The 22,088-nt window shown below is 41.2% G+C and overlaps 1 protein-coding gene across 1 annotated transcript; it reads left to right on the top strand.

Moving 5' to 3' along the window:
- Positions 1–398: 398 nt before the first annotated feature.
- Positions 399–20,749, top strand: vstm2lb (V-set and transmembrane domain containing 2 like b). Its single transcript, XM_030092346.1, has 4 exons — positions 399–606; positions 18,841–19,010; positions 19,952–19,996; positions 20,396–20,749. Exons 1-4 carry the CDS (start codon positions 492–494, stop codon positions 20,705–20,707), a joined length of 642 nt encoding a protein of 213 aa, XP_029948206.1. The 5' UTR covers positions 399–491; the 3' UTR covers positions 20,708–20,749.
- The last annotated feature ends 1,339 nt before the right edge of the window (positions 20,750–22,088 follow it).

Here is a 22,088-nt window from a genome sequence, read left to right as displayed (position 1 = left end):
CTTCAGTGTTCACTGTTCTCTGCCTCCATGACTGATTGATGAGGTCTTTGCTGATTTATGTGACGCCGACAAACTTGACAATTTTCTTGGAAAAGAAAAAAGCAACAGCACGGGAATATTTTGAACTGGAAAACTGAAAGATTTTAAGTCCAGTGAGAAATTCTGATATAAAAAATGAAACATATAACACCTTACCATATATTATTTCTCGTGCAAACGCTGCATATCAGGAGGAGTTCGGTTGCAGAAATCCAATTTAATCCGTGAGTTCCGTCAGATCCCTCCGCCTAATTGACTCTCGGTGAGAGCCGCCTCGCGCGCCTCCCCGCCGCGTGTCCCTCCGCCGGGCGCAGCGCCTCCTCCCGCACAGCGCCGCTCCCCCGCAGCTCCTCCGGCTGGATGTCTGTCTGCTCCGCGCCCGGCGTCGATGCTCAGCGCCTGACGTGACTGCTCCACACGGCGGCTGCCCGACAAACCGTCCGTCCGAGGCAATGGGTGCGTTTGGAGCGATGCTGAGGATTTTACAGTACGCGGGACTTTACGTGCAACTTAGCGCGGCTCTGAGCGACGCGCACGCGGAGCTGGACAACCACATCTCCGGGAACGGTGAGTACTTTAAATCTGCTGCCTGCATCTCGTTTCACTGCTAGATGAGGATTTTTAAGGTTGTTTCACCAAGTCTTGAGGTGGAGTGTCTGGGTGGGGCTCTATTTATTTGAAGGTGATCATTTAAAGTTAATTGATTTTATTTCTAAGGATGCATTCTCTTTCTACAAGTGATTAATTGATTTAATATTTGATGGGTTGAACTTAAATCTGATCCTTTTATTAATATGCTCATTTTTTTATGCAAGGGAATGATTAAATATATTGCAACATGGTTCATGAAGTAATGGGATTTCTGTTTATGAACAGTCACTTTCATTGCTTCAGTAACTCACTTATGAAAGAAAACATGCTCTCCCTGGGTGGTATCAATGTTTTTTTTTTAAGCTGTCTTTATGAAACAGTTAAATCAAACTGTCACACAGCAACTACTGACTAAAGGGCCTTTGAGACAGTTGTTCAGCTATTTGCATAAAATCTTGTAACAAATATTTCCCCAGAATGAGTAGGCTTTATGCATTATCAGATGAAGCAATTATAACTTCTCTATAATAAACCATGCTCACTGCAGAGAGGTTTCCTGCATGGAAATTACAAATTGGTAGTTGATATAACTGTAGAGGTTTAGTAGCTAACAACAGCAAGTGATTAAATAAAAATGAATGACTGAAATCCATCTGTTGATTAAATCATTTGACAATTGAGTCATTTATGATAAAGTCTGGAAAACAATAATTAGTTGACATTAGACTGTGCGATACAGTGTAGTCCTGAAACATACAGACTGCATTAAGAGGCATCCTGGTGTAATATGCTTTGCAGAAATGTGAGATCTGACAACTGTGGTTAAAATTCTGCTTCAATTTTGTGGAGTCAGGGCATGAAGTGGTTATGATTGTTGCCTTGGAGCTAATTGGATTTGAAGCTGTGCTGGGGGCATTTTTGTGTGTAGTTTCCATGTTGTCCTTGTGTAAGCTTGCTTCTCCAAAACCCTCCATCACAGAAATATTCGCTTCAATGGTTCTTCTAAATTTCAGTGATTTAGCTCAAGAACAATGTATTATTCTAAACACGCAGCCCAGGTTCAGCTGCGTTCAGCTTGATGTGCAGAGAAATGAAAACTGCTCAGACACATCAAGCAGAAGTGAGCTGTAAGAACAAACTCAAGGATTTGCCCAGTCTGTGTTCTTGAGACAAATTACAGCCTCTGTAAGCACCCAAAGGAAAAACAAAAAACAAGCTCTGCTGCCTTGTGTGCTTTTTGAAGAGGTGGGCAGAGGCAGGAGATGGCCTGTTACTGTACAGACGCACCTTTTCCATATTTCGTATTTATGGCCGATTGCCTCTTGATGAAAGAAAATAACAAAAAAATGTGCAGTCGCAGGAGCTCATTGCTTTTCAGAGGGCCGGGACTTCATAGGAAACCACTCCTGCTGCTGTGTGCTCAAATGTGTTTAGCTATTATTCCACTGAATTGTTGTTGGCTGGTCATCTGTGTCTGTATGGAGTGGTCATCATCATTCACCGCTGATGACCCTCCACTGTGTGAGAATGATCCGGCCGCATAAATTACTGCATGAGACCAGCGGCGAAATTGCAGTGTCGTCTCATTAGTGAATGTTGGGAGTTGAGAGTAGCGATTGGTGGTAATAATAGCCTGAGAAATAGGTGGGTGTACTGTACACAGGTAACCGGATGATTCAGCCTCGGTTACATAACGCTCAAGCCTCCCGCATGCTGAAGCGTAAACGCTTCATAGGCTTCAGTCTGCACAGTTTCTTGTATTTTACCTCCCTCGTGCAGCTCCATGCATAGATTTACTGTATCTAATTAAAAAGTGTGATAACCACTACACTCTCTCACCAGCTGTCTTTTGAGTCTCTGTTTAGCAACTTAGCCTCAGCTCGATCTCAATAAATGTGCAGCTATGTGCAGCATCTCAAAATGGATCGACTGACCTGGACAGGTTGGAAAATCAATTAAGAGTATTTCTCCCACAGGGAATGAATTAAAACAGACTGTAATGGTTGTGTACTCCTCTCCACTCTGTGCTTGAGACTGGCCATAATGAAGAAAGGCCCGGAGGTGTTTAACAAGAAAGAAAACACTAGATTCAGAAAACAAAATACAAACCCCCCCCCCCCCCCCCCCCCCCCCCCGCCTCTTTTTTAAAGAGCAGCAGCTTCAGCATCTCAAACTCGAGGTATCCTTGTGTAGTTGAATAATCCTCAGGAGATTTTTCTTTTTTTAATCAAGCGCTTTGACAAATTGCTCAAGTGGAGGGGAGCTGAGCCGTCACGCCGAGCGGAGAGGCTGGATTCGCTGTTCTGGAGAGAGCTTGTTAGATTCAGCCCTGACTCATTTGCCTCTGATAAGTGCATCTGGCCTCTGCACCCCAGTTTTCACTCACAGAACAGAAGAGCAGATCAAATCACCTGCGACACACAGAAACTACGCCGGGTGCGAAGACAAACGACGCTGTTCGGTGGATCAGTGGCTTCACCGCGTTGTGCACTGCGAGCGCCAGACTTGTCTGTCACAAGTGTGTGAAGGTCACGTCTCGGCAGCAAAGACAGAAACCGAAGAAGAATTTCCGCTTTTGTGCCCCGTGCCGTCTCATAGAAAGTGTCAGCGTTGGTGATGAAGCCACGCTTGGACTCTGCGATGTCGGCGCTCCTTGGCAGCGATCAGCCTGCTTCCCATTGTGAGCGCACCGCTTTCTCAGTGTGGGGGCGTGTACCAATTCATTAGGCTTCCAAAGTGTCTGGGATCCTCTGCCAGTCCTCCGCTTGGCGTCCTCTTAATGAGGACGGCCAGACCCGATAGTTTGCATTGGCTTTCAATTTAATGGAGCCCTGACAGTGCAAGGGTGGGAGAGGAGGTTGTACAGTCACGCTGTCACAGTGCAGGGCGCCGGAGGAGCATCCGAAGCCAAGACCGGAGACAGGACGTCTCTCCTCTGGTGTCAAGGGATTAAAAATGAACTTGATGAAAGTAATTTTCTCTGACTATATTTAAAGCGACCATTACAGTGTTTGACACGCAAGCTTCAAGTACACCGACTAAAGCTTCTTGAATTAATTGAGGGACGGCAAAATGAGATGTAAGATGTAATCTTCACGAGTATCACAAGCAACACAGCTACAAGTTTTATAACTATAGGAAATTTTTAGCTTGATTTTCATGGTGACACAGTGGTTTACACATTAACTTGAGTCTCGGGGGGACTCGGGGGGACTCGGGTTTGAATCCTGGTTCGATTCAGCAAGTTGTAATGCTGTACTGTGGAAAACGTAAAAAGGGAGCAGTGGTAAAAAACATCATCTTCATGATCAAGATAATTGTCGATTGAAAAGGAAATGTCACAAAGAAGAAGAAACAATGTTTTGTTTTATCTCCCAAAATGAAAACCTTTCACAAACGTGTTTATTCAAACATGCTCAGCAGGAGCTCATTATGGAGGTGAAAATGTCTCCAATTTGTAATGCAGACATTTAAGAAGTCTTGAAAGACTAATAAAGCCTTGTGTTTGATGAGTCTTCATGTGTATGTAAAAGTCACAGTGCAATGTGCGGTGCAGCGGTTATTAGATGACGCATTTTATCTCAGGAGGAGCGAGGATGCGAAGCTGTCGCTGTACAATCTCACCTGGACTGATGTGAATTCAATTACTTCTCAGAATCACTGCATTGCATCACATTAATAGGGCACATCAGCTTCTATTACTCCTCAAACTGAAGTGAAAAATGACCTGACTGTTATTCGGCTTTTTCTTTTGGGGGGGAAAAAAAACCCAAAAAACTTGGGAACAGACACTTCAGGTGACTGCCGCACTTAACTTTCTTGTCTCAGACAATGCAGACACTATCACTTAAAGGCTCTCAAGGGCACCGTCGTCAAACAGAACAAAATCTTGTCTTTCATCACCAGGAAGTCCAGATGGAGTACAGTGTGCAATCTCCAAAATGTCTTCGAGCCCCCGGTGTGTGTTGTCAACAACTCGAGCCGCTTCATGCTGCCACATTGCGGGAGGAAACACAGAAATAGCCTGCAAGTCCTGCGTCCCGGGGGCTATGAAAAATTCACTCTGCGGGCCCAAAGCATCGGCGGCAACAGGCAGACAGCTGTTTTCTTGATTACCGGCTTCGTTCTTATTTCATTATTTTTACTTTCCACCTTGAATTTGGAATGAAGGTCTTGTAACAAACGATTATTTCCCCAAGGACATTTCTTTGTGTTTGCCCCCAAACTTATTCTGCTCCGAATACAGCAATATTGACTTTCTGGCAAATTCCCAGACCAGTTATTTTTGTTTATTGGTGTTTTTTTTTTTTGTTTTTGTTTTTTTTTTACACCCTCGGTTACAAGCTGTCACCCGTGTACCCGTGTTGACACAGCAGCATTTGACTTACTTGTTACTTTGATTTAATCTGAATGTGAAATATCGTCCTATTCTCAGTGGCACTAATTGAAAACAGTGAACCTCCAGACCTCAAAATAAAACCCAACTGTCTGCCATAAGTGTTTCATTTTCCCACATTCAGCAGCCTGTCACAACTCCCAGGTTTCACAAGCAGGATTAAAGCGTTTTAAGATCAAGATAAATATCTGCAGCAGGTCTTTTTTTATTGCGGCAGCTTCTTGTTGCTTTATCCACCATTCCCTCGGGGCTTCCTGGATTATTAAACCCATTCATCACATTAGTGAAATACCCCTTCCCAGAGGGATTCTCTTCACAGACGATTTACATTCACTTTTGTAGGAGTTATGATGTTATGCTAGATTCCTGTGTTTTTACTATTTAGTGATTTGGTATTTTGTTTTGTTTTTTTTAATCTTCTTGGAGTGATATGGATGTAACTCAGTTGGAGACATTAGGTTAATGAAAGTAAGTTTTATTCATCCCTGTCAGCCTGCGCTCCGTCAAGTGAAAAATAATTTCACTTAACGTAGAGAAGGATCTCTTTAATTCTCCCAGCTGCCATCATTAGAAAACCTCTCCTGCAGAAGCAGACTGACATAAAGATGCAGTCTTGGAGTTTGACTCGGAGTAGGAAAACGGTTTCTGTGGTCTCTGCCCTGAGCCAGATCAATATTCAGGTGTATGAGGCCGAGGATCTATCTTTATAGCTATCTATATCTGGCTCCAAACTCTCTTTCGAAAGTGATCACTTGGCCCTGTCAGACCAGCACAATGAAGTTTTGCACTCAGGACAATTTTTTTTTCCCCCTCAAATATTATACTTGTCTCACACGATGTTTTTAGTTTCAAAATGAACTGTGGTAAGTGACATTTGAGACAAAATCTATAGACTGTAAAAGACTTCCCCTCTGGGACTGAAAAAGTTATTCTGTTCAATGCAGGCACAGATGACTGAGCATACAAATGATATAGAATGAATGAAAGTGTTTAAAACACTCTCTTCACTTGAATCAGTCATTCCAAAAGTCTTTTATTGTACATAATCTTTAGGAATTTTCTTTACTCGTCAGCTGGTGGCATCTGCAGCTCCATTCAACCTAAGTGGCAAAAGCAGTGTAGAAGACTGATAGATAATAGTTCCTAAACATAGATCAACGTCGTATTAATTAGATGGTGTCTTGACTAGATTTATACGCAATGAGCTATAAATGTACACAGACTTTTTGAGTCGACTTAGTTTAGTTCCTGAAAGATTTTCAGTTAACACCCAACTTAAATAAAGATGAAATCACCTTAAAAAAAAATTGAAAATGACCTTGCAAACGTCTAATTAAATTGAACATTCTGATTAAACTTAATTGGGAAGTGGCTGGTTTATTCAGATTTTAAAGCCAAATTGAATCACGTACATTCATTCTGCTTTAAAGCAATTTAGTTGTTCTGCACAGGCTGGTGGCTTTATCCTGCTACGATGACACACACATTCCAAGATGGCCACACGAAGAAGGCGTCGGACTTGAGCTAAACTTAATAGGAGCCTTAGAATAAATTTATATAATGAACGGAGTGCGTGGAGGTAAGCCTAAAAATGCAGACTTACTTAAAGCTGTAACATCAAAGTTAATCAAGAAAGAAAAGAAGGGAGTGGAGTTTGTGTTCTTCTGGGAGACATAAATATAGAATTCCCAACCCTCAGATCTGAAGCAGAATTGAATAAACGCAATCAAACTTGTTTTCCATGTAAACCTCATTTCAGAATTACTATTCCGATGTAAACATGAAGGAGAATACTTTAATTCCAAATGATTTCATTCTGAATAATTAATTCCAAATTAAGAAACATCATGTAACCCTCTCCTCGGGGGAAGTGGTCATCCGCAGTCTTGGCGTCTCAACAGTTCACTTGTATATGTTGTTCACCACCTCTTTTGGTGTTTCTCATTTAATTGGTAGGCATGCCTGGTGTCGATTAATTTTGCTTTACCAACCCAGACAAAATAATAACTTAAGCACTCTGTCACCAGCTTCACCCTCACTTCCTCGTTAAAATTACGGTAATATTCATCTCACGGAGTCCTGCTCTTCTGTCTCCTTTTTCTCTGATCTTTCTGATGACATGACAGCTGTCAGTTCAGTTCTTACTGGTTGTTTTGTGCCAAAAATGAAGCTCTGTGCCCAATATTGAAAAAATAAACTTGTCCGCTGGAAAAGGCTCAGTGAAAGACAACACAGAGGCACTAATCATGCTGTGCAGCAACACTCAAAGATCAATAGCAGCTGGGGATGCTGGCTGGAGTAAGATGAGCCTGAGACGAGCCAGTGTGAGCTGCTAGTGCACATACGCAAAGTGCCTGGCAAAAGTACATAAAGATCTTTTCTGACTGAGGTGTGGACATCCCAAGGTCAAGATGGGACACGCCGTGGAGGTAGCTTAGATTAAGAATGGCAGGTTCATCCTCCTGTAGGACGTCGGCATACAGAGTGACATAGTCTGAACTATTAACCAGCAGGTAGAGACGCTGTGGACCAACAGCAGATTAAGTTAATTGTGATTTATGCAGGAACTCAAAGAAACAACAGCTCATTGTTAATCGGGATACTCGTGTCTTTAACCACGATGCCAGTCGGTTGGCTCCACTAAGAAGGTTAATCAAGTCCAACAATTGAGGAAAAAAATATTTGGCTCATGTTGTGTCTTCAGTGAGAAAAGAGCTTGGAGTTTTGTTCTTCTCATGTGACACACTGACAGGAAGACACATTTACAATAACACAAGTCTTATCCTTTAATGGCTTTGCAAAGAAAAACAGAAGCTTTCAGAGGTGGCGACAAGCTTACCCTGCAAGTTTCCCTCTATCTCTCTCTTGCTCACACAAACTCACGCGCATGGACAAGGGGAGATATGGGTGTCACACTCGCTTCTCATCCATGCTAATGAGCCCTTTGGAATTTAGTCATCCTCAAACAGCCCCGGCTCCTCCACAGCAGAGAGAGAGGGAGTGAGGATCGATGGATTGACCTCACTCCGGCACTCAGACGGGATTTATCCCTCTCATTTTGCCCGGGACCCGAAGTGAAAAAAATATTTACCATCCCCACAAAAAGAGCGGTCTCTTTAGGGCTTGAGCAATGTGTTTGCATTTGTTTCTATATTTATGTTCTCCGCAGCATTGTTTTCTTTCATTATTTTCTCGCCTTTTCATTTTTAATGAGTCTTCAGTGGATAGCGAGCAGATGCCCCTGTGTTCTCGTGGCCTCGCTTCCATCATCGCTCTCTGAGCAATATAGAGGAAAATGCCAGGGAGGGCCATTTTAAAAATGCATGTACAGTACTTGGATCTTGAAACGAGAGTCCCCTGCCTCTGGCTCAAATACGGTTCTGACAGGACTGCCTTTATGAAAATCTATACTTAGACAAGGGCAAGCTATAGCTTTGTCAGCTAAATAAACTCATAAATGAGACGACCCATTGTGCTTCAGATTTCCCTGGGAGTCAATAGTCACTTCACAAACACACATTTTTTATTCTTGTCTTCACTGTCATGAATATTTACCATGAGGGTTTGAATCTGTGTTGATTTCACTGTCGCACAAAGTTACAGGATGGGTTTCTGCTGATGCTACTGTAAACCGAAGAGAGGAAACGGCTGAATGTCTGTTGAGGAACGCTTGTTAGGACCTGATGCCAACTCGGCATCGTGCGCTGGCTGACAGTGTTTATGGCAGCAAGGCATTTCGTATAGGCTGCTTTCTCAGCGATGGGCTGCAAAGCAAACTAAACGGCATTGTTAAAACTGTCAGGTGGAAAATCAAAACATGTCAAAGGAAAGCTTGGAGGAGAGTATCCGCCACATGGTAATCAGATGTAAATTAGTAGTTTATTTCTTTAGAAAAAACAAAACAAAACATAAAATGAACCTTAAAATCAAGATATAACCTTAAACGCCCATTATAGAACCTTTAGTAATTGTTTATCAGCTTGCACACACACAAACACATCTGTGCAGTTGATATAAAAAGCATGTTCAGTCCCCCCTAAAATTTATGTCCAGCTTAGTTAGAAATATCTTGATTTCAGAGCTCAAAGAAAAATGTCGACATTTACAGATGACGTATGAAAAGAGGCACCTCTGGATGTTAAGGACATAATAGCTTCAAGTTCATCCTGCTTTGAATCGGTGGTCCAGACTGGTGATGTATAAATGTAACTTTCCTTATTTTAGCCATATTATTTGGTATTCCATGTTCTGTTTCGCACAAACTCATCATCATCTCAGGATGTCATTTTATTTAATGTTCTTCTGTCATGGTGTGGATCTTTGGCTTTACCAGCTTGGTCAGATATTTAGGCTCGCTCTTTAAAGAAAGAAGCTTCCAGTTGTGGAATTTAGGCATTTCTTAGTGCATTAGGGCTTTCCACTTTTCCACCACAAACATCAAAAGGTAATGAAAGCCAGTCAGGCAGGTATCAGACCTCTTTTGTCAAAGCACAGCTCATAACCAAAACAACCGAGTTCTGGAGTACTGCAGCATATCTTCTGTTTATTGTCTGTCTGAGTTCCTCAGAACTCTTTGAATGAGCTTTTTTTTCTGTGTTGACAGAAGGCGCACTTGTCAAAATTAAATTATGACCACCAAATTACCATAGTGTATACAAATAAACAGAATAACTCTTTTTGCACAGTGTCTTACTGGAGTTGGAGATTATTTACATGCCTTTGTAGTTTTTTTTTTTTTTTTGCATAGTCTAAATATTCTTTCTAATCCCTTTCCTTCTGTAACTTTTCGTTTTTATCCATTAATTAATTTTGGCTCGTGATTTTCAGACTGAGTATTCTCTTACCCACCTCCTCGTTGTCCATTTTCCAACAGTGAGACAACTTTATTCATAGCTTCATAACTCGTCCTCTTCAGTCCTGATGAAGCGCAGGTCCTCCATGATCACTCCTCATCAGGCCAACCTCATCCTGTGAACCTGTTTTTGCAACCATTAATGTCCAATTGAAAGAGGACGGTAGATGACTCTTTCAGCTTTATGGAGATGGGGACCCTATCGGGAGTCCAACTCGGGAGACACCATAGCTCTCTGAGAGGTCTCTGATGTAAATCTGCATGAAAACACTGTTCATTTTAAGAAATTAAACAGCATGATACAGTTAGATGGTGGATTTGCACATAAATTATAGACACATGCTACACCTGTTATAAATTTCAAGTTAAAGTAGCTACAGCATCCTCATTAAGAGGACTGAATTCAAGCCATAGGGCGCCACACACCATGAGAGTAATTCTCTCAGGATGCTGAACACCTGCCAGAGCCGGTGGGCAAGTGTCCAGGAGAAGTCGTGAGCCACTGTGAGAAGAATCTCTTCATGCCAGACAGCCGAGAGCCAACCGATACAGACTGGCCACTCCTCGAGAGCGGAGAGTGAGGAGGAGAACTGAATTACAGATGGAAGGAAAGTGAGAGTATCGGTAAGGCTTTAGTGGGGAAAAGAGGTTGAAGGACTAGCTCATAGGTAGAAAGTGAGAATGGAAGGGCAATATAAAGGCAATGAGATGAGCAAAAAAAAAAAAGAAGCTGGTGAGGGAGACGGCGAGGGCGAGATGAAAGCAAAGAAAGGGTTTTGAACAAGAGGGAAAAAAATGGTGAAAAAATTAAGGGAAGAGAATATTGTGTTTGCAGAATTCAGGGTCTTCTTGGGAAATGTTGGGAAATAGGGAAGTGCAGGAATTACCTTGCAGCTCTAAGCCTGTCCTGCTGCAGCTCCGGACTCCCGGGTGTGTGAGCGCTCTCCATGCAGCTCTCTCCTTGACTTGACTTTGACTTCACTCACAGTGGTTTTAACTGGCTGTGGAGGCTCAGCTAACATCATTAATTCTTCACCGGTTTCCCTTCAGCCTGTACTTTAGTTGTAAAATGAGGAAGAGGAATATATTTGCATTAGGTCGATTGTTTTTTTATTTATTTTTTTTAGAAGGGCGGTTGTGCAAAAACAAAATAACAAGACAATAAATCTCATGAAATTCTAATAATGCTTCTAACATCATTAAGGTTTTAGATTAACAACAAGACAACAGCCTTACATATGTTTCTATTACTTCTACTACACATCACCTTAACCACTTAAGGATAAGTTTGCTTTAAACAGTTTTCACGTTGTTTATAGACAATATACAACAATATACTAACCTAGAAGGCTTTTCTGATCCGAACAGTGCTTTGGGAGAAATTTAGATCCAAAATCGAGCGGTACACATCCGTATACGTCTCGCAGATGAGGCATCGCTAACGCCAATCCTCAAACGGCTTTAATCGTCCGAAAACTCCTTAGTTTCACCAATATTTCATCACGGTCCGCTCACGCCACTCCTCCACGACAGCCCGGTGTCGAGATTGTCATATATGCAGATATATATTCGATTTGAATTTACTACTTGGCGTTCACACGTATCTAGACACCTACATCTAGATATCTATGTCTATATGTCTAGGTGGTAGTGTGACGTAAGCAGGAGCTACGGAAGCCGCAGTGTTGTGTGTGTTTTTTCGACTGCCGATGCTAAGGCATGTTTCTGATACCTGCTCTTGGAATAAACATCCTCACACTGCCAAACGCCTCTGAACTTCTTTCAAGCATATTACAGAGACAAATGATTCGGTTGCTTTGTTGACCTCTGAACTGTAAGCTTTGTTTACGGCTGCCGCGCGCATGCGCAGTACGGCTCATTGTTTCCGGGGCAACCTGAGGCGACACACGGTGCTTTTTTCTCCAGTTTAGTGTAAAATGGACGAATATCTGTCGGATGACGATGTTGTGGACGAGAACTTTGAATATAAAGGGTGTACTTGAGGTTTCGAGTCAGAATATACAGATGAAGAGCTCATTGAAAGGCGAGCGCAGAGGCAAAGAGAAGAAGCCGTACTGCGCATGCGCGCGGCAGCTGTAAACAAAACTTTCAGTTCAGAAGTCAACAAAACCACAACTTTTATCTGGCGACACCGGGCTGTGGTGGAGGAGAGGAGTGAGCGGACCATGATGAAATATTGGTGAAACTAATGAGTTTTTGGACGATTAAAGCCGTTTTAGGAGCGGCGTTACTGATGCCCCGTTAGACCTATACGGATGTCCGCCCCTCGATTTTGGATCTAAATTTCTCCCGAAGCGCTGTTCGGATCAGAAAAGCCTTCTGGGTGAGTATATTGTTGTACTTCATTCTATAAACAGCGTGAAAACTGTTTAAACCAAACTTATCCTTTAAAATAATCGTAGGGGCCAAATATATTTCATTTTTTTACAATTTCACTACAAAAACCAGCTAAGTAAAAATTAATGTCACACTTCTCTGTTAATGAGCCTGTCAAGTGTTTTGTTCAAGCAAGACATGGATTTAATTTATGCTCATAAAAATGTCAAAAAGTAGGCTGAGAGTTTGGTCATTTTCTTAACAGTGGGTCTTTTGATTTCAAAAAGATGTATAATTTTTCTCTTTCAGCATCAGCTATTTAGAAAATCTCCATCTGACACTGTCAGATCAAAAATGAAAGAGTAATTATAATAAGATTGTGGTCATGGTGACACAAAAACCCCCAACTCTTTTAGGTTGAGGTGCCAAAATTTCATTGTTGGGCTGAGAAAAATGTGATTGTTTCAAGACATTTATGCCTATTACAGATTTGCCCACCATAAAATGTCATATAGTTATCATGATATGCAAATACTTTGTGGTTTTGTTCACGATCCAAATCTTATTGTTGGCGTACTTTTGTTTTAACTACCTGAAATTATTCCACTTTTACTGATTTGTTTTGGAAAAATTGTTTTGGACTTTTATAATTCTGTCTTTTCTAAAGCTCAGGCTTTTTCTGCCTTTTGTCACCTGTTTCCACACCTTTTTTGTCACTACAAGAGTCGCTAATGATGATTGATCACACCAGCTGTAACTTGTTAATCCATCTAGTTGTCCAACCAACCATCCATCCAACCATTCATCCATCCATCCATAGCCACTTTATCACAGAAAGGAAAAAAATTATTCACAGTATCACGCATGTCGATTTATTTGAATTTAAAATCATCCATTTAGTTAAAAAGGAAGCATTTGGACGAAAGCAGGAAGCAGGAGTGTTCAAAGACAACCCTGGCTAATGGAGAACATGCAAGTCCAGAACATCTCTGTCAGACAACAGTTTTGAACCAGGAGGCGTCTCCTCATTCTGACCGGCCAATATCAGTATATAGCTTGGTTTATACTATGTAACTAGATATATGGAATTCAACCCCAGGGGCCTCATTATAGAATTTAAAATAAGAAACTGAAGTTACCCTTGATGGATATTGTCTTCCTCTCACTGTAAAATCTTGAATGTGGCTCTTACTGCAGAAGATACTCTATGTTGTATTTCCAGCTTATTATTCAGCAACCAATTTTTGTTTTGTTTTGTTTTGTTTTTTTGTTGTTTTTTTTTTCCCTTGTTCTTTTCATTTTGCATGTACAAATACCTGTTCTGTCTTCAGCGGCGCAGTCTGTTCAGAGTGACAGCTGCTGCTGTGCTTTGCCGCCAGCTATTGATACTGTATCCTGAGAAGAAAAACAATGTGAGAACCTGCTCTGAGTCGTAAGAAACTGAATGCCACCATCTGTTGTTGGGCTCAGACGTTTTTTTTTTTTTGCACGGTGTAGAAATCTGCCGGTCCAGGCCTCAGCTCTGAAAACCTTTTGTTCGAACCACATCATTATAAGACGCCCGTATAAATGCATCACATCAGTGAGCTCTTCATCACTGCTGCTTCTCTTGAACAGTGAAGTTAGTTAGTTTTGCGGATCCGTTCACTTTCTAGTGATTGTCCTAACTTTCCCCGACATGCTATTTCTGAATCTCTTGGACTTGTTCCGTGCAGACATGGATTGCTTTGTTATCCTGAAAGATTGTCCTGCTGTTAAGAAACACATGCATCATCAGATGAAAGTGAATCATTACACCAGCTGTGATTACAGTCTGCAGTGGCACCGAGAGAAGTAGTTAGCTCTACAGGGACTGATGTATCCCACTGTGTCGCAGAAATCAGTGCAGAAACATTAATGGGCTTGTCTCGTTTTGCTTTCCACAAAAGTTGTATCCAGAAAAATGTGTGTCAGAAAGTTGTCTGCATCTCTCTGATTTCTTGTCTTCATAAACGTCTCTGTTTCTGTGTGTTCTAAAAAGTTAGGAAAGTTTGATATGTTGAAATGATGATCAGTCCTGCCTGCATCGTTCTCTGTTTTCATTTGAGATGGATGGTGCTTTTGTTTTTTACATGTACTTTTAAAATGTCTACAAAGTGCAAAGATAATTGAAAACATTTTGGTTTTGTGACCATTATTTGCTTAAAATGGCAATATACCAAGACACCTTCATACTGTATGTTGATTTCCACTGATGCAATAAGACATGAACATCAGTAGATGATATCCTCACAATTAAATCACACAGCAGCTGAGCAGACATACTGGCAGACATGGCTTTATCTGTGTTGGTTGCACTTTGATAAGGTTTTATGTCAATTCATAAGTTTGGAAAAGTTGGGGGGGTTGGCGCTGAGCTGTGGGAAGCGGTGCGGTACTCACATGCAGCGTTGGAGCGGCGCAGAGCAATGCTCACACGGAGCGTCGGGGCGCCCCTTGTACGGCCACGGCGCCCTCCCCTGTACACTGCGCCCTAGGCGGCTGCTTAGTTCGCCTATTCACGTTCAAACCGCGGCACACAGACAACGCCATGACTGCATTTGCACTTCATGCCACTAGGTGTGCTGTTTGCATGTTCAACCTTATTTTACACAGACACCACAGAGGAAGAAGGGTGCCGCAGCTGCTGCACGCTCTCTTTGCATGTTGTTAGAAAAAGAGTGTGAGCCGGCAAGGCGTGGTAAAATGTTCGTTGATGCGATGCACCGTTTTTTCAATAAAAGAGAAGAACTGAACGATCGTTTCCGCACATTTTCTTTACGTCGTAGCAATTAAACTGTATCACAAGTAGTTTGTGTACTCAAAAGACCAAGATTCCTTGCGGAGAGATCATGCGCAGAACAGTATTTCATGTCCCTTTCGACCGGATTTTTAAATATGAATATGAGCATATTCAGGGTTTTGTACGTGTTTATATGGCTGTGCGCCATGTAATGTATTATTCCGTCAATATTCCAGTTAATAAAGAGCTATTGCCTGCATATAAACGCACTCAATCTCACGGCATTCGATCTCGCGAGATCTCGCGGCATTTCGATCTCGCGAGATCTCGTTACACGACATCTCGTCCCATCCCTAGTGATTAATGACAAAAATGGAGGCTTGACAGAATAAATTACAAACAGGAAAAGCTTCATTAATCTAACTTATTCAAATGTTGCTGTGTGGTGATATGAGACAAGACACCAATCAAATTGGATTTTTAACTGTAGATAGCACTTCTACATCTGTAAAATAATAATAAAACAACAGATTTTTTTTTTCAATGGATGTCTGTACTTCCATGTCTTTGAATGACCAGGGCTCTGTGGCTGTTTCTCTGTCATGTTACGTGACGCACTTTGCGAAGATATATTTTCTTCTTTCTGTTCACAAACTTCATGCTCTGCAAGCTCAGCTGGACTCCAGAGGAGGAAAAACACAAAATGATAGCGGTGAATAATAGTAACAGAACCGTACCTTCAAAATAGTCACACTGTTTATTTTAACGTAGTTACTCCTATCACTGGTTATATTTGCATTAGTTCCGTGACATAATCCAGGAATGAGATTTAGATCTGTGAAAATGTGCGATTGAGAAACTTCAGAAGCCAGGAATAGTCTCTGTTCTCTGCCTTTTTTTATCAGTCAGCACCTCTTTAAGGATTCATAGTGTTAGAAGGAGATGAAATCAAAGGTGGAGAGGTAGGCCTGATTTAGACTGAAATGTATTCTTGCCTCTCATGTTATTTTTCAGTCTTGGAAAAATTTGCATAATAGAGGAGAAAAAGCTGGAATAAAGAACCCCAGAATAAGTAAGTTATTCTCCGGTGGCTTCATTGATCTGTTTTAGCTGCGTGTATAAGACAGCCACTCATGTTACTATGAGAAGCTCAACCATATATCTGCCTCTATAATAAAGCCTGGACTCTAAATTATGGAGACATTTTGTCTTAAATTCCTCATTTGATGTCAGAGAAACCTTCAGAGTTCCTCTTCATGCATATGTCTTTGGTCTGTCAGTGTAATTGTAGTTTTCATGGGAGCGACTGCTGGAATTATATTAAAATCACGTGGAAAAGCTTGAATTTTGTGCATTGTATTTGCAGGAGACGGCTGTCATATAAAGGAATTCACTCGGGGCCCTGCAGCATAATATTATCAGTGGCTGTCTGAGACACAATGCTACATTATTGTCATTTATCCTGCAATATGTTTGGTGCTGAGATAAGGCATGTGAGGCCACAAGACACAAACTGCACTCTCTAATATATCAGCCCTGTGAGGAAAACGTATCTCTGCAAAGTTTACAATGCTCTTTTTTTTTCTTTTTTTTTAATCAAATCATGAAATCTAGCTCACATATTTATATCTCAAGACATTTCTCAATTGTGGTAGTATAGTAAAATGTTGATAATGAGGGTGTGATTTCTGATATAAATTGCTGCGCTTTGACAATTTTATTTTTATTTTTGCAAGTAAATGTTCTCGTAAAAATATATGACTGAACATTTGCAGATGATAAAATGTGCTATAATGGAAGAGCATTAGTAGATAATAGATATATTGTGTGTATTGTTTTCAAGCAAAACCTTAAAAATGGATTCCATTTAAAATTCTGTTAAAAATTGTCAACCATAATGAATTGTTTTAATGTAAGCATACAGAGTTATGGAGATCTCTATATTCAGTATGCGTCCAGAATATAGAGTTCTTTAAATAGATATTTTTAAGCTTTTTCCTTTCATTTGCCATTCATTTATCCTTTCAAAAGCTCTTCCATCATTTGTATTATAGGCAGCATGTGTGTTGATCCATTTCAGCTCTTTTCTGCCTTTTCTATCAGTTTCCTGACTTTTCCATCTATCTTTCTCGGCTCTTTCTTCTCAGCTCACCTGCCTCGGTTCACCTCTGCCCTTGTCCGTCTTCTCTCTCTTTTCCTCTCCTCTCTTCCTGGCCTTTTGAAGGGCTTTATCCCTTCAGTCGTCTCTCCCCTGACAAATGAGGCCGCTGCCTGGCCGCACGCAGCAGTGCATCAAGGGCACGGCTCCTAAAGGCTCCCATCCTGTCCAGCAACACCAAATCCCACTTTGCTGTGTGCCTCTGTTCTCAGCCTTTCTTTCTCTTGATTCCTGTTCATCCCGGGATCATCTCTGCACAAAGCAGAGGGAATATCAATTGCAAATGCAGTGGCTGACATCTCTCTCTGCCCGCCTGGTGTCTTTTCAGTGGGGGGATTAGTCTGTTGAGCTTCGAAATACAGTATTACCTGATAGAACAGGCGCTTTATTCTGGTGTTGGCACATTTTTTCTTTGACTTACCAGCATTTTCATTTGAATAGGTCTCACATTTTACCTCCACAGCTTCATCAGTCATCATTTTTCTAGCAGCAGGCGGCTGCATTGAGCAGAAGGACTGAGAGGATATAGGTGTTGAATTTAATGAAACATTCGGTGCTTGAAGAGCTGGATTTTTCCCTCTGGTGGCTGATCATACAAAGAAAGAATATTTGTCATGTAGCTTAAAATAAATGGTCACAGTAATCTCACAAATGCACGAACATGATCAATTACATCATTGATAATAATTATTAGGATGATAGTGTGATAATTGCACATTAATTTAAATGAAAAATACTGTTCAGTGTATATCAGGATCATGTTTCATGGTTTATAGCCTCACATTGGTCTTTGTATTGAGTCCTCCAGTAAGTTGAAATAAAGTGAACTGAGTCGCAGGTTTTTTACTGTTGGTTTCTCTTTCGGTGTCATTGGATTGTCTCAAAATTTCTTTAGTATTTTAATGACTTCTTCATTTAGGTTTGCTAAGTTGATTGCTGTGCACAGGAATGTAAATGAAATGGAAATGTTTTGATTAGAAAATTCAATATGGTTTTCACTTGACTTGTCTTCATTCATGTAGGTAACAAGACAGTAAATATTACTATATTTTTTCAAGAAATTAGTAAGATACTCAGAAGAATAAGATGAAAAGTTCAGGTCAGCACATTCTGCAGTTCCATGAGTAACAGTAACTTTAAGCCTGAGCTGTACTGCTTTTAGTTTCAAAAGGATTTAAAAGTGACCGATTAATTAACCCATTACAAAAAAGAATGCCATGAATGAGAATAATAATTTTCTTATGTTTATAATCGTGCTTTAGAAAAAGACTAATGTTAAATAGCAGAGACATATTGATTGCTGAGTCTATTCCTTATTAAGACAAGATAAAATAATTAATAAGGAGCATTAAATATGAATGTGTACAGGGCTAACGATGACTAACGTAAGCATAGAAAATATTCAATTGACAGAAAACCCAGTAAACTGTATACAAATAGGTGTGTGAGCACCTTGCATTGCAGCTGTGACTGTTGGTGTGTGTGTGTGTGTGTGTGTGTGTGTGTGTGTGTGTGTGTGTGTGTGTGTGTGTGTGTGTGTGTGTGTGTGTGTGTGTGTGTGTGTGTGTGTGTGTGTGTGTGTGTGTGTGTGTGTGTGTGTAAAAGTGACAGATTGTGTAAAGTGTGTTAAGACTGTTTTGTTGGTAAAATGTCAATCAAGCACCCTAAAACCTGCTCGTTGTTGTCTCTTTCACTTTGTGTTGCAGCTCTCTTCACAGAGGTCCCACACGACATCACCACCAACAGCGGAGAAGACGTGGAGATGGCCTGCTCCTTCCGCGGGGCGGGCTCTCCCTCTTACTCTCTTGAAATCCAGTGGTGGTACATCAAGGACCCCAGGGATCGGCAGGAGAAGCCCACACACATCACTAATAATGTAAGTTGCTGGGTGAACAAAGTTTTTTTAAAATATGGAAACGTATTGCACCAACTTTAAGCCTTGAGGACTTTGGCAGTTGCCAGGACAGATGGAAAGTTCAGCTGAGCTGGACTCAATCAAATGAGTCAAATTGCTCGCTGTAAGCAATGAATTAGCTACAGAGTTTGCATAGCAAAGTGAATGACACAGTAATTTTGCTTAACACAGAAAAGAAACAGCCAAAAATGCTAAAAGTGACACAGTTTATGTGTTTGGTCCATGATAAGTTAGTTTGAACTCTTCTTTGAAATATTTCTTTAATAGAAAAAGACCTTTTGTGGGTAGTACGACTTCTGGAAGTCCATCTTCACTTGGTTTCTGTGGTCTTGATTCTTCAGATTGAACCGAAAGCTTACTGTATCTCAGTCCAGAAGGAAATGCAGTATTAGCCAAGGCATAAACCCTCTGACATGGAAAATGAAGGTATAATTGCTGATTAGCATTTGCCCGCGCTGGGGAAACAGGTTGACTCGCTGCCATCATGGGGAAACTCCGGCTCCCCTGTTGTGCCTCAAGACACTATAATTGGCACTGAGGAAAAAAATAGTAAGATTTTCAAAATCTCCTTCTGCCCCATGCATAATTCATGTCTATGCCCATAAGAATATCTCTCTGCCTCTGCATACCCAATCACACGCGCTCCTGCCTGGTGCTGTGGAGTGTGTGCGTGCACACGGACGTTTGAACGTGCAGATATGAGCCTGTGCACGCCCACGATCACAAGAGCGAGCGGTAACTACAAGAGAGAAGCAGTCCAAACAGGCACTCCTTTGTGGGAAAATAAGCAACAGAAAACAGCACACAAGTTCGTCCTGTTGCTCCGCAGGGACTCCGCAAGCACTGAGATGATTTTAGAGAAGCTTTCCGCTGCTAACGCTTCATCCCTGTTTGCATTGCAGGTCATTCCCCTGGAGGAGACGTTCAAAGATGCAACCAAAATTAGTGTAAGTTTGAAGTGGAACCAGCTGTGAAGTAACTCAACGCAAAGTCTTAATCACAAAGTTTTCCACGCTTTTGATTTAAATAATTTAGTTTTACCTAAAAAAAAAAAAAAGGAAGCAAAATGTTTTGGAAGGTTTTCCTTTTTTTGGACAGATTCTTTATGAACTATGAACCTCAGTAACGTTCAGGTTGAAGAACAGCACTGATAATAGGAAGTGTGTTTGGATTGGGGAAATAAAACAAAACATTTAATTTGTTGTCTTACGAAAGCAGATCTATCCATCTCTAGTTTTTAATTCAAAATTCTTAATCCTGTCTTTTGTTTTTTTTTTTTTTTTTTTTTGCTATTTCTAAGTGAAGACTGTTCATTCAGGTCTCCCCGGTTCTTCTCTCCTCATCAGGTGGTAAAAGTAGCTGGCAGCAACATCTCCCACAAGCTGCGTCTCTCCAGCGTCAAGGCGTCGGACGAGGGCACGTACGAGTGCCGCGTCATCGACTACAGCAGCTCCGTGGTGCAGCGCCACCGCGTCCGGGCCTACCTCCAGGTGAGGGCCGACAGGAGCAGTCCGGCATCGGATGAGCAGCAGCTGCGGGACGCAGGACGGCGGTCACGCGGGGGTCAGGGACACTCCGGCCGGCAGACAGAGGGCAGGGAACTGAAGAGGAGATCAGCCGGCGGCGCCGCGGACTGTGATGAGAGCTGTGTACTTTAGAGAGCGTCGGCCTGCCTGCATGTCCGCGGCTCGTGTCCAGAGAGAGGGACGTTCATCGGGGCACCGCTCGCCCCGCCGTTTTAACATCGACCCAAACAGGACTCTTCGTGTTTCGTGGTTTGTTTCAGTTTTTGTGTCGTTTGATGCCAGTGCTGCTGAACACCGAGAGGAGATGGTTGACTGATGCTACATCTGTTCATTTCGGGGTTTTTTTTTTTTTTTTTGTCTCTTATTGCATAAACTCATGCTGACAGTCAGGCTGTAATCATAAAACATTATCTACTGCGGATATTACAATTATCCTTTAATACATGACAGTTCTGTTGTCCTCGACCCAAACTCAAGCCAAACAACACAGTGTTTAGGTCTATGTGCTGGCCAATGAATATTATCTAATAGTTTTTCGACATTCTGAAAATATGTCAGTGTGTTCATCATTCATGTAACTTTTGCTGAGACGTCAAAGAAAAAACTGTAACAGAACTATTTTTTTTCTGTTACCGTGTAAATGTCTGTACCATAAAGTTTTACTGTTATCCTCACTAAATAAAGTTATTCACTGGTAATTAGCCAAATGATACATGCATAATTCAGATGTAAATCACTGCAATTCTTTAACTGTATTTTCCTGCCCTTTACTTTTTTACAAACTGATTTTTATTCCCATCTGATCTGTGCTTTATCTTCAGTGTTTCCTCTGTTCTGCAGTCATGTGAAATAATTGTGGCTTTTATTGTTTGTTTTTTAAGTTATGTTACTATTTTATTGTGATTTATGAGAAGATTATATAATATAATAATATAAATCTGAAGGGTAGGTATTGGTTCTTCTTCCATGTGACTCCATGACTTAGGAGTGTCAGGACTGGTAGATACCTTTACAGCACGTATCGTCTCATATATGTTCCTGTTTTACCTTTCCAGGGAAATAAACAACTCTTAGTATGCTGGATGTGTTTTATTTGATTAATTCTTTCATTTAGCAATCAACTACAAAACATGAATGATGTAATTGAACTATCAGGGATATATGTGGCATATAATAACTTTATTTTGGCGGGTTTGTGGTTTGTGTATCAGTGGACATTGTCTGCAAATATCTTAAAACTTAAATCGTGCACGAGATGGAAAATGAATACATCATGACACGTTAAGGCCTATTTAAAAGGTTGTGAGTTGCTGCCACCTACCGTTCAACACTTAAACTGCACCCTTTACATCTCAGTTTATGTTTGTGGCCAGCAGAGAGCAGTACTCTTCTCATATTCTCAAATACTTTCAAGGTCCTTTGTTTGGCGCTTAAGCAGTCTATAGATTGGAAATTGTCTGAATAGCTGCAGGGTGAGGCAACACCAGCACGGCTGTGTACATGAACTGTAACA

Source organism: Salarias fasciatus, chromosome 5, assembly GCF_902148845.1.
Source record: "Salarias fasciatus chromosome 5, fSalaFa1.1, whole genome shotgun sequence".
Lineage (NCBI taxonomy): Eukaryota > Metazoa > Chordata > Actinopteri > Blenniiformes > Blenniidae > Salarias > Salarias fasciatus.
The sequence above is the reverse complement of the archived record's forward strand: the minus strand, read 5'-3'. Positions and strand labels throughout refer to the sequence as shown.

What these genes read in the sequence shown, in the direction of transcription:
- vstm2lb (XM_030092346.1), top strand. Translation starts at nt 492, where the DNA reads ATGGGTGCGTTTGGAGCGATGCTGAGGATTTTACAGTACGCGGGACTT. An exon ending in CCACACACATCACTAATAAT is followed by an intron (nt 19,011 to 19,951) that starts GTAAGTTGCTGG and finishes TTTGCATTGCAG; the next exon opens with GTCATTCCCCTGGAGGAGAC. An exon ending in AAGATGCAACCAAAATTAGT is followed by an intron (nt 19,997 to 20,395) that starts GTAAGTTTGAAG and finishes TCTCCTCATCAG; the next exon opens with GTGGTAAAAGTAGCTGGCAG.